The sequence below is a fragment of the Cynara cardunculus genome (genome assembly GCF_001531365.2).
Source record: "Cynara cardunculus var. scolymus isolate 2C chromosome LG 13, CcrdV1, whole genome shotgun sequence".
Classification (NCBI taxonomy): domain Eukaryota; kingdom Viridiplantae; phylum Streptophyta; class Magnoliopsida; order Asterales; family Asteraceae; genus Cynara; species Cynara cardunculus.
In genome coordinates, this window is record NC_037540.1 from 25,660,016 (window position 1) to 25,672,644 (window position 12,629).

Here is a 12,629-nt window from a genome sequence, read left to right on the forward strand (position 1 = left end):
GTAGTCTTCACACATATGTAGACGGGCTTGTAATCACTGAGTACTGCTTCAGATCACGTACTCGCCAGTCTCTAATCTTCAGTTTCAGTCTTCGACTTTAGCTGAAGGTTCTTTGGTGTGAGTGTTGTCTTCTTGAAGTAATTATTGTCTCTGATTGAATTACAATACAAGTTCTTCAGTGATCACTGAACAGGCTCAGTGATGATCGCTTGGAACTGAAGAAACAGAAATATAAATACAACGTTTAAGTGAAAAAGGGATTATCATCAAATCACTAAGAGAGAGAATCCACATATTCACATACCGACTCCTCTAAGGTGGAGGTCAAGTCTATGTATATCCAACACTTCAAACCCTACTTTCGAGTGGGACTTATCGGGTGTGCTTGGGAGTGGGACTTGCAAGGGAGGGTTTTTTTGGTTTTTGCAAAACTGGGACTCTTTTGACTTTCCTTTATAAGGCTAAGCTCTTTTTATGTTGACTATGCCACCAACCTCCATTTAGACTGTCAAAGACTTTTCAGCCTAGTGGTAAAGGCTTGGGCATGGCATAGTCATGAACCCGAGTTCGAGCCCTGGAAGGGGAGTGTTGGCGACATTTAAGTGGGGCCATGTTTAGCCTCCAAATTTGTCGGGGATTAATCAGGCTTTGGCCCGAACACCCTTAAAAAAAACCTCCATTTAGACTACTCTTAAAAAATTATGTATATGTATTCTATTTATATCCAAATGAATTATTTATAATATTTTCAATTTAAACTAAAATCAAATAATTATTTATAGGTACTAATTGGTAATTTTTTTAATAAAATAATTAAAAAAATTAGCTATATATTTACAATAATAAATTTATACGTAAAACATAAACATATTTTTCTTCATATCTTTTTATTTTCGTCAAGTATTTTGAACTTCAAAGTTTCTTGATTTCGAGACATTTGATAAACCCATCTATTGTTATCAAGTTCTTCATCTTCGTCGTCGTAGTCTCTTCTATTTTGTATAGGTTGCTCAGTGTCTTACTAAAACCCAGTGTCGGTTTTTTGCCTAAACACTAGATACAGGTAAAATAAAGGAAAGAAAATGATGTAACTAAAATTTGTTTAAGAAATTGAAGGGTTAAAGTTAAAAAAGTATGCAACCCGTTGAGGTTAACGCTCCTATTTTTCAAGAACAAATTTGAACACCCTCATTTTTACGAAGGAAATTTATAGACACTATGTATTGCCTTGAAATTAATTATCGAGCGTACCTTTGTTCGCTTCTTCTCCACCAAGCACGGAAGTTTAAGGATAACTGTAGGTTGGTGGCTACCTAAGGAAACTTCGATTCGATCCGCCCCCCGGCTGGGAGGCATCTACCTTATCCCAATCACAAGGAGAGGTAAACTATGATGGGGTACTTTTTTTCCCTTCCGGAAAGAATCAAATGTATAAGGGACCATCCTTTTGTTGCAGCATGCTCCTCAGATTTACGGATTCACAGGGGCCTCAGGCCCTACTTAGTTGACTGACAATGACAAAGGCTTGCGAAACTAAGTAGAGCCTTTTGAATTGAATATTAAGTAGTCTATCAATGGTACAAAACTAATTGCCGTCATGGAAAAGGGGTAGCGAGTATTTTTGCATATTGAGAGATATTTTTCACAACCTTGTAGAATAAATTCATTTTTTCATTACCATTTAACGTATATGTACATGTGTATAAACTCCGGTTCTGGGAGGCCTATTCCGACCTGTCCTGTGCGTTCTGTCAGAACGGGCCTGATTCGCATTCGTATCTTTTCTTTGAGTGCCCGTTCCCAAATCTGGTCTGGAATGGCTTAAAAGCCAAGCTGAACCTCAACGGTATCCCGGATATCTGGGCTAATATTATCGGTATGTTTCAGCAAGTCACCAAAGGAAAGACCATATGGTCTATCATTCGTCGCTTAGTGCTTGCTGCGACCGTCTACCACTTATGGCAAGAAAGCAATAACCGCATCTTCAAAAGCAAAAGAAGATCGCATATTGCGGTGGGTAAGACGATTACTGATGATGTCCGTTCCAGGCTTCTTAGCCTAACTTTCAAGCCCTCCCTAAATGTTGACCGGGCTCGGCTTGTTTGGAACCTTCCTTAGCCGTCCTTTTCTTTTGTGCTGTTTGTCTGTTTGTGTGAGCACCTCTGCTTTCCTGGTTTTCTTGGTGCGGTCTAGGGTGTGCCTTTTTTAGGCCCCTTCTCCTGCCCCTGTGGTGTCCCCCGTTGTTTTCCCGGTCTTGGCTTGACCGGGCCCTCCCTTGTGGTCGGTTTCTTCTTCTCTCTCTTTCTCCCCCTCTTCTTCTCTCTCTTCGTCTCTTCCCCTTTCTCTGTTTTTCTTTTCTCTCTTTCTCTTCCTCTCTTCTTTCTTCTTCGCTTTCTTCCTCCTTTTTTCTCTCGGGGTGCCTTGGTTATTTCTGGTGGATGTTGTTCGCCCCCACCCGAGCGCGTATTTTGTCTTGCTTTTTAGCGTTTAAGTGTTTTTTCTTGATCTGGTGGAGTCACCCCCCTCTCTATCAAAAAGTATAGAAACACAAATATAGACACACGTTTATATATATATATATATATATATATATGTATTATGTATATGCATGCAAACGTACACAAGTATATACAATTATACACATGGACACAAGTTCATTCATCCATACACATAGACACTTGTATATGTATACATACACATATCGAACACATGCATGCATAGACATACCCTATATACAATTATACACAACACATGGACACAAGTTCATTCATCCATACACAGACACTTGTACATGTATACATACACACATCAAACACATGCATATATACACATATACATGTACATAAAAAAATACCTGGACACAACACATATAGAGGAATAACCACAACCCTTGCTTCATTCAGTGCTGACGAATCGGGTGACCGGATGGGCCTGTTATCGGTTACAACCGACCCGGTTAATGTGATTGGCAGACACAGCCGAGTTATTGCCGAATGCTAAAATGTGAACTCCAGTCAAATATAAAATACAAACATAAATGTTTTATAACTGATTACAAGGCCCGGGTACCAAGACCCGGTGAAGGCCCTGTTTTTTTAAGAAATGGGTAACGAGTCGTAACACGATGTGCGTGATCAGATGGGCTAGACCGGGACCGGTTACATTGGCCCCCCCATCTCTATTCATTGCCATAAAATATACAACCAAAGAATATAACCACTGCTTCAAATTTAATTACATACAGGAAAGCCTAATGATACAAACCAAACTCTACGCCTCAAAATGTTCTCAGAATGCAATTTCACTCATCGAACAAAACTCTACGACCAGGACCCATTGCACCATTATATCCGATAAGAATGACCAAAGACTAAAATAGCCTTCAGTTTACAAAAGGAATAAGAGCAAAATGCTACTGGTGGATCTGGTCTGATGAAGAAGATGCAGACGCCTTTGATGTTAAAGCTTGGATCGTGGATTGAGCGATAACCAACTTCTCTCGAAGCATCACGTTGTATTCATAGATGTTTTCAAGATTTTTCTGGATTTCTGGAATGCTAATTTTCGAACCAGCCCTCATTTCTGCCAACACATTTTACAAAAGGAAACTCGGAAGCCGTTCACAACTTTAAAATACTGCATATAAGGGGATGGGTAGTTTACCTAATGATGGTGGCAAAGGTATAACCGTCAAGGCTTCTTGTCGAGGTGTATTTGCATTATTTGAATGCATACTACTTTTTTCCTTTATTTCTTTTACAGCTCCTAGCCCCTGTGCATGTCACAAGGACAAAATCAGTTTGTGTTCGACTTTTGAGTGTCAAGTGAGTTGAGGGGCAATTAAGTAATGTTGCATTCGCATACTGACTATTTGGGGTATAGGTCAGATCTGCGTATATCCCACTCCTTATACGCTACTTCCGTCTAGGACTTACTGGGTTTGTTTGGCATTCGCATACGGAATAAAGGAAAGTTTCCTTACAAGTTTTTGGCATATGTATTCCCTTTAAATGATCATGAGTACAAAGGGTTGTAGCCGAAAAGGGTAGCAAGTATTTTTGCATATTGAGTAATCTTTTTCACAGCTATCTTGAATATTCTCGTTTTCTATTACCATTTAACATATACATACGTGTATGTGTATAGAGAGACAAGTATATACAGGGCTGGGTTCCGGTGAGAAGGAGAGTTAAGGTGAGAAGTGTAAGAAAGGATCTCCATCCTTGGATGCACATTAGGATAAGATGCACCCAGATTCACCAGATCAATCCCCGTATAAAACAAGATTCATGGGTGGGTTTGAGATTAAAGGTGATCAAAGGTCCAGATCCCCTCTTACGCTTCTCACCTTAACTCTCTTTCTCACATGATCCTTCGTCATATATACATGTGTGTGTTTATATATATGCATATGCATGCAAACATATACACATAGACACAAGTATACTCATTCATACACATAGACTTGTACATGTATACATACACACAGACACATAAACATGTATATAATGGCACGTGGCCATAGATATATGTACATACTAATATACATACATAGGTTAGGTTCCGTTAGGATCCTCATTTTCATTGAGAACCAGGAAAGCACCGAGAGCGCATCATATGTCCATATTCATGATGTATATTGACAGGACATTCATCATGAATGTCGTAACATGATGATAACATTCAACATGAATGCTTGTATTCATGATGAATGTTGTAAAGATTCATGTCTATATTCATGACGAATATGGACATGTGGCATGCTTTCGATGGTTCCCCGATTCTCAATGAACCTCCTTCTACATACATATATATGTATGTGTGCATACATAGATACATTTGCATGTGTGCATATAGATACATACGTGCATATACATAGAGTTCATAAGTATGTTAAATCATATACATGTGTATGCATATTTATACACACTGCACATTTTTGAAGCAAGTAATTACCCTAGAGAAAATTACTTCCAACTACTTACCCTCTCACTCTGTGTGCTAAGTTTAGTGTTGAAACTGAGGTCACCCATTCTTATTTGTTTCCTTTGATTAAACGAAGATCCTCCTTTCAGGTTTGGAAAACAATTGCAGCATGCCTTTTCCACGAACACTCCATCTTCAGAAGGAATTAGACCACGACCCCATGTAAAATTTACGTACTTTCTCAGCTAGTTCCAATAATAAAACAAACATCAAAATTCAGTATATAATGATCACATCCAACTGGTTTCAAGTAAAATGATTCAAACATATTACAACCAATTAAAACAACATACTTTGTCCCACTGTTCTTGAGCTTTTCGACGATTTCTAATACTTCTCATCACATCATCCTCGTGACGGAACCTCTTGAATCTGTATTCAAACTACAAGAATAATAATTAGGATGGCAAGAAGAATAAAACATGTAGATACAAGTAAAACAAAACCAACCAACTACATCCCACCTGGAGGTGGGGGGGAGGAGCAGACCTGACCTCTACCCTAAAGAATAGAACGGCTGTTTTTGTGAAGACCCCTATCTTACGCAAAGTGTGCAGAAAAGGATAAAGCTTGCTCAAAAGATTTGCTATAATAGGACATAAGAACATTTGAAAAATACTTGAGAACAAGAAAAGCGGTGTTAAAATTTGAAACTTGGGCGTTTAACGGAAAGGGAATAAGAAGCGTACTTGCACCAAAAAGTAGAAAAATATGCCAATACTAACACAATACAGGCCACCCAGATCAGCAAGAAAGCCCACTGCATTCTTCGAAAAATAAGATACATTAGATCACTACGTCTAACTTTGGCATTTCGTTCCATTGTTCTATATAAGTATTCAATTGTTAGTCAAATGTCTGTCCTTCATGACCTATAAATTGTTCTAGTTTTTGTGGGATGGAATGATATAGTATCTTTAACAACTTCACAAGATACAGAGTAAACTACATTTTTGGTCCCTATGGGTTGTCAGCAATCACGGATTTGGTCCCTGTGGTTTGTTTTCTTACGTTTGGCGGACACTGTGATTTGCATGTCTTTACGGATTTGGTCCCTTGAGATAACTCCGTAAAAAAAAATCAGTTAAGTGGGGGCATTTTGGTCTTTTTCCATTTTCCAATCATTTTCTTTTAAAAATTTAAAATTTATATGATGTATATACACACACAGACAGAGAGACAGATGAAAGGCCCCTGGTTCTCCGGCAGCAACACCTTCCTCCCCTCCCCGATTCCCCCCCCTCCCCCGTCATCTTCTCTGGCAGAGCCCGGATACAGAGGCTGAGATCTCTGATAACCACTCCTCAACATACATTTTTAACAGGGTCATCTCAGAGGGGCCAAATCCATGAGGATTTGAAACCACGGTGACTGTAAATGTAATAAACAAACCACAGGAACCAAATCCGTAACTTCTAACCACATGGACCAAAAAGTGTAGTTTACTCCATGATATCAGATTCTTGATTGAAGTTCCACATATAAATATTTCAACAAGTATATATTGAGAAAAAAAGAACACAAATCCAACCTCAGTAAATTACTCACCAGGCCCGAGAGTGTTTTGATTGTCGATTTGCACGATGTAGGCCGAAAGAAAATTGATATACAGCATGGTGTTAACGAGTCCATCGCTTGATCTCTGTAGTGAAGCCTGCAGCTGACTCGCTTCGTCAAAAGACGAACCCGGAATGAATTCATGAAAAAGAGGCTGTATAAGCTTGAGATCATGTTTATTTCGGTATATTCTTGGAAACAAATTAAATTGTACGATATTTGGATCTTTCCCTCTATATGTAACGAACTTTGCACTGTTCGTGCTTCCATTCTTCAAAGCACCACTTACAAAACTCAAATGCTTTTTGTGCTGCCGGTCCCTTGCCGTTAACTTAAACTCGAAACCAACGGCGGTTGCAGGCACATTTGGGAGATCAACAAACTGCCATGAGATGTATATATTGTCGCTAACAAGATGACAATCGTCACATTTAAGAGTTATGGTCGGCCCCTTGGTGGTGTTTTGGCACGAGAAGTTGACAAAAGTGGAAAGCAGTGATCTCCGATAGTCGATGAATCCTGGATTTCCGGTTACCAAAGTACCGAGACCCTGTAGATTGGAACAACTCATGCTAGAAACGGTCGTTATGTTGAATTCCATGTCATTATTGAAGGAAGCCAAGTCAGGTGCATTCGATGCTAATACACTGTGAACCTCGATAGTTCTCGTGGATATAACTTGGTACAACAACCTGTGATGTCAAACATGCAAAAACATAATGTTCGTAGTATGGCAAAATAGATACATCATACATACATCATCTTACTTTCAGAAGTTTACATGTTAAACTAAAAGATCTGTAAATATTCTCGTAATCATATAGATTACGTTATTTTCGCTTAATTCGAATCAAACTATTTAGGTTGTTAAGTTGATCTTTTTTTATCATTCAGAATTTGTATTCAAACACCTTTATGAAACAACCATTTTTTAATTCCACACCTAATCCAGATTGAGGGCCAAAATGGTCATTTCATCTATATTCATACATGCAGCTTAATCCATGTCATCATCATAATCTATATACGAGTTAATGAGAAAAACATCCCCCAAGTAACATAAACCATATATAAAGGTTGAATTTCATTTTCTCTTTCCTCTGGTCCTCTTGTCTTAAATCGACCATAGATGTGGTTAATTTGATTAAAATTAAGTGAAAATGACGTAACTGATAAGATTGTGATGGTATAAGTATGGAATTAATATATCATTGTAAAAGTATAGCGATGTCTTGGTCTATTTTGCCATATAGAAGTGAAGAATTGGAGATTTAGATAAGTCACTCACGCAGCAAACAAACCAATAAAAAGAATCCAACTTGCAATCGAGAAAGCTCCACCAAGTTCCGTCTTTCGCTTCTTGACAACCTTTTGATCATCCTACACAAATGACATCAACAACAATGTGTAACCATCGGAATACACGGTCCAAGAAAAATACGAGATGGTGGCAACAATAATGATGAACTATCAAACATGATCATGTAAACTTAGCACCGATTACAAAGCTTGATGCCAACAAAGATATATATACACATACACTCATGCATACATACATGTAGATCTATTCAAAACATTCACATAGATACATAACTATGCATATGCATACACGCATACATATCTATTTAGGGTAGAAACAGATGCTTATTACTCGGGGAATACCTTCAATTTACATGGTACAAGAAGGGACTCTTTGCCAAGAACAAAGGAAATAAACCAAACCCCATTTCACATGACACTAACGAAGATACAAACCAAACGTTTATCCTATTTCTATCGTGTAACATGAACCTTTACCGGCTTGTATTCCTTGTCCATAGATAAAGAGTCATACCCGACACATTTATAACAAAGTAAACCAGAAAAACTTTACCGGCTTATGTTCCACCGGTACAACTTAAGAATCTTCAATTACATTTACCAAGCAGGGCGTGTTTACAGGAACAGTCACTCTACCCCCATGATCGAGGTAAATTTTTCGTACATCTTACCTCCCAAGAACCTACTTCATGTCAAATTCACTGGGTTTGTTTGGTTTGGTTCGGTTTAGTTAAAAATTTACCAATATCCAGAGAAGAAATTGAGGCTTCTGCAAAATCCTAACCTCGTCATGTAATTTTCGTAATCGACTTGATGACAAATATTTATAAACAGTCACAAAAAGCATACCTTTTTTCATTCATTTGGCTGTGATCATTTCCAACAAGCTGTTATTTCATTCACCCCTCACTCTTTCTTCACGTCTGTGATCGACATGCTAAGAAATGACGTGAAGGAAGAGTAAGGGAACGCACCCTTCAATTTTCCATCTGTCATGGCTGAAAAAGATGGTGAACGAGTGACAAGAAAACCCTAACAATTGAAGGTATTCCTAGATCTAGGCTCTCATACCATGTAAAATTTTGATTCTATATTTTGCAAGTTGTATATAATTTACAAACTCTACAAGGCTGTCGGCCTGATTGTTTGAAGCATAACAAGCTTAATGGGACTCGCAACTTATTTGGTCAGCTAGATATAATTGTTTGGTAGTGATTTAATGATGTAGAAATTGGCAATATTCAGCAAGATTCCTACCGGTTAAAAAGACACGCTCCTTTCATCTACGAGAAATCCCTCCTAAACAAAAACTTTCTCAATCTAACCAGACACATTAATTCTCACAAAGAATTTATTCATTCAGGACCAAACAGGCCCTGATTGCTCTTCCATGGAGCAAGTCTCAAAAGCAATCTCTTCGATCCACAAACCAAATTCGGATTTAACATATTGTTGAAGTTCTTTATCTTCAAAAATATTTTCTATTTCGGTAGTCTTTATATGGTTCAATTTAGTTATCATTCTGCACAAAGAAAGAATTTATGCACAATTATGATTCAGTGAAGCTATCAAATACTTAGCTAATTTGGATCGTAAAAGTCGAAGATGGACAATTAATGATCCCAATTTAGTAACTAAATCTAACAATCGCAGCTCCAATCCAACAATGAAAGCAAGAAAAGAAGAGTACCAGCCAATGGCGAGTAGCGAAGGCGACATCCAATCTGCTAATCCACCATCTGATCTGAAACCAAGGTGTTCTTCCATCACCAAGCTTCCCAAACCTCACAAAAAAGCAAAATACGAGCCAACACAAAACTAAAACAAAAGTAGTCTCGAGAAACACAGCCTGAGATTGAGTGAACCTCTTGATTGTATCAAATGCGAAGATGTTAACAGGGATATTGATTGAATAGTCAACCCCAGAACCCACCAAGAAATCGTCGCCGGAGGAGGCGGTAAACGGTGAGCATGTGTCGTCGGTGGTGTTGTAAAAGTAACCTGGATTGCAGGCGCATAAAGTGGTGTTGTATCGGAAGAAGTTATTGGTTGGACACTGCATTTTGTGTGGATTTACGTTCTTACAACTCAAAGAATGAAGATCTTGCTTGGTGAGTTGTTTGTGAATCTTGGCGCCTGGACAAAATGAAGGAGGTCTTGCGTGTTTGGACAGAAGAGCAATTGGTGCGTTTTCCTCTTTTGTTTTTTGACGACCAGAACCATCTTCATCCCCAGATGATGATATATGATAATATGTGCATAGAATATATAAAATATTAAATTACAAATTTCGTACCTGTGGACTGTGGTTATATATATACATGGGTCTAATTAAATGAGAACTAATTAGTTTGTGGTAATTGTAAGAATTAATATTAACCATAAATCAATAGATAAATTAGGAAATTTATAGTTTTGGTAATTTTGAATTAAAATATTAATGCAAGGATATTTTTGGTATTTTAAAACTTTCATCCCTCCTCTTTTCTTTCTCCGGCCACCGTCCTCCGGTGATACTACAATGGTATCACAATGCATCATATATGTGTTTGGGTATCACATTGATGTCGTTTGTGTGGTCGATCGAAGATGTAACACAGTGGTATCACTATGCATCTTATATATGATTAGGTATCACAATGTATCTTTTGTTTAACAGAGTCAATATTTTTAGGTATCACAGTGGTATCATAGTGGTATCACCGGTGGACGGTGTCCGGAGGCCGGAGAACGGTGGCTGGAGAGAGGAGAGATGAGAGTTTTAAAATACCAAAAATATCCTTGCATTAAGATTTTAATTTAAAATTACCAAATTTATAAATTTCCTAATTTATCTATTGATTTGTGGTTGATATTGGTTCTCACAGTTACCACAAACAACTCAGTTCTCCCTTGAATAGGCCCCTATATATATATATATATATATATATATATATATATATATATAGGGAATATCAAATGTTAACCAACAACTTTATGTTAACTTTGAAAACCATGGCAACCAATCAAATTCCATTTTTTTTGTAGGTTTAGATCATTTTCACATTTTAATTACAATGGTATTTCAGTAAATTTATTTGATATGTAACTCCCAAACAATTAATAAGAAGTTACAAATCATCAAATCCTAAAAAATATGCATTTATAATATTAATATTTTTATTTTTTTAAATTTTGATCTTTCATATTTATTGTTTTATCAGTTTTTAATTCGCATAAAAAACACGGCAGTAAAAATTTTCGGTATCGATCAAGCTAATATGGATAAACACAATGAAAAATAAATCGACAACAATTATAATATTAAAATGGTTTATGATGACAATCGAGGTTCGAGGTCGGGAATTGAAGAAATTAACAAAAACGAATGTCTTGGTAATAGATTTTTATTTTTTTTAGATTCCTTTTAATCGAAATTATGTTCATTATGATGTGTTGTGTTTTTTATAACTCATCTTGTATTGATAGCTTTTTTCTTTAATTATTAAAATATGTACCTAATTTACATGTTCAAATTGAAGTACATGCACGACCCATTTTAATATTTGTCATATTACCGACTTTTATGAATCATGAACCATTGTGTTCATGTTACTTCTATCATATGAACACAAATGTTATTTTTTAAGCTTGATACCAAATCTTTATATTTGTGTAAGTGTTTGCACTCGGTGTTCATAGCGTTGGGGTTATGTGTTCATATATTTTATATGATATGAATAAGAGGTGAATACGATATGAACAAGGGGTGAACAACCATATAAGATCAAAAACATATATGAACAATGGGTGAACCTTAAACGATGTGGATGCAATGCATGTATAAAACTACAATTGACAAAGTATCACTCTTGAATGTGTTTATAATGAAAGAACTATTGTTCACAAGCTGTTCATATCGTGTCCATACCTGTTTTTTTATTTATTTCATTTCGTATAACAGTTATTTTTATTATGTTCATATTGTGTTCATAAATGATATGCAGTCCAAGTTCATATATATGTCAAATTTTTGTTCGTATTTGACACAATGGTTCATATATATATATATATATATATATATATATATAGAGAGAGAGAGAGAGAGAGATGTTATTCTACACCCTTTGCCATTCCTACACCCTATACAACCCTCATCTCAACTATTCAATTTTTAATCAATTAATTGTTTCTTAATATAAAGTATTAATCATAATTAATGAACTCTATTCATATTCCATAAATATTCAAATCATAATAAATGAACTCCCATCATTTCTATAATTAATTGGGTTGTAAGGGTTGTACAAATACACAAGGTTGTAAAAGAAATATACTCTATATATATATATATATATATATATAGTTGTGTTCATATGGTTCTTACATTAACAAAAAAATCATAGAATTTTTTATTGTGTAACTCCCAATTAATTAATGATATGGGAGTTACATAATTTTTTTTACTTAAATACCCTTTTCAACATTGTTCATTTATCTTTATGCAATTTTAAATTTAAAAAAATAAGTTTTTATCATAATTAATTACAACTGTTTATTGAAAGATTGAATGGCCAAAATCGGTTAACAAAGTTAACACAAAAACTTTGATTAACATTTAATCTTACTCATATATATATATATATATATATATATATATATATATATATATAAATATAAGTTATGGAAGAAGTCCAACAAACAAAATAAACTACTCTTATGGTCCCATTTTTAATATGGATTGAGGGTTGTTTGTCTTAATAATTATATTAAAATATAGTTTCTGA

The 12,629-nt window shown here is 36.0% G+C and overlaps 1 protein-coding gene across 1 annotated transcript; it reads right to left on the bottom strand.

The window, feature by feature from the left end:
- Positions 1–3,127: 3,127 nt before the first annotated feature.
- Positions 3,128–10,034, bottom strand: LOC112525236. Its single transcript, XM_025135274.1, has 8 exons — positions 9,554–10,034; positions 7,832–7,923; positions 6,535–7,235; positions 5,676–5,746; positions 5,280–5,369; positions 4,986–5,171; positions 3,664–3,772; positions 3,128–3,582 (listed from the first exon to the last, which is right to left on the bottom strand). Exons 1-8 carry the CDS (start codon positions 9,923–9,925, stop codon positions 3,413–3,415), a joined length of 1,791 nt encoding a protein of 596 aa, XP_024991042.1. The 5' UTR covers positions 9,926–10,034; the 3' UTR covers positions 3,128–3,412.
- Positions 10,035–12,629: the final 2,595 nt, after the last annotated feature.

Excerpts from the sequence above, each read along its gene's own strand:
- LOC112525236 (XM_025135274.1), bottom strand. The coding sequence starts at position 9,925 with ATGCAGTGTCCAACCAATAACTTCTTCCGATACAACACCACTTTATGC. Across the intron at positions 7,924-9,553 it reads TCGCTACTCGCCATTGGCTG|GATGATCAAAAGGTTGTCAA; the intron begins GTACTCTTCTTT and ends TCATTTGTGTAG. Across the intron at positions 7,236-7,831 it reads TTTATTGGTTTGTTTGCTGC|GTTGTTGTACCAAGTTATAT; the intron begins GTGAGTGACTTA and ends TTGACATCACAG.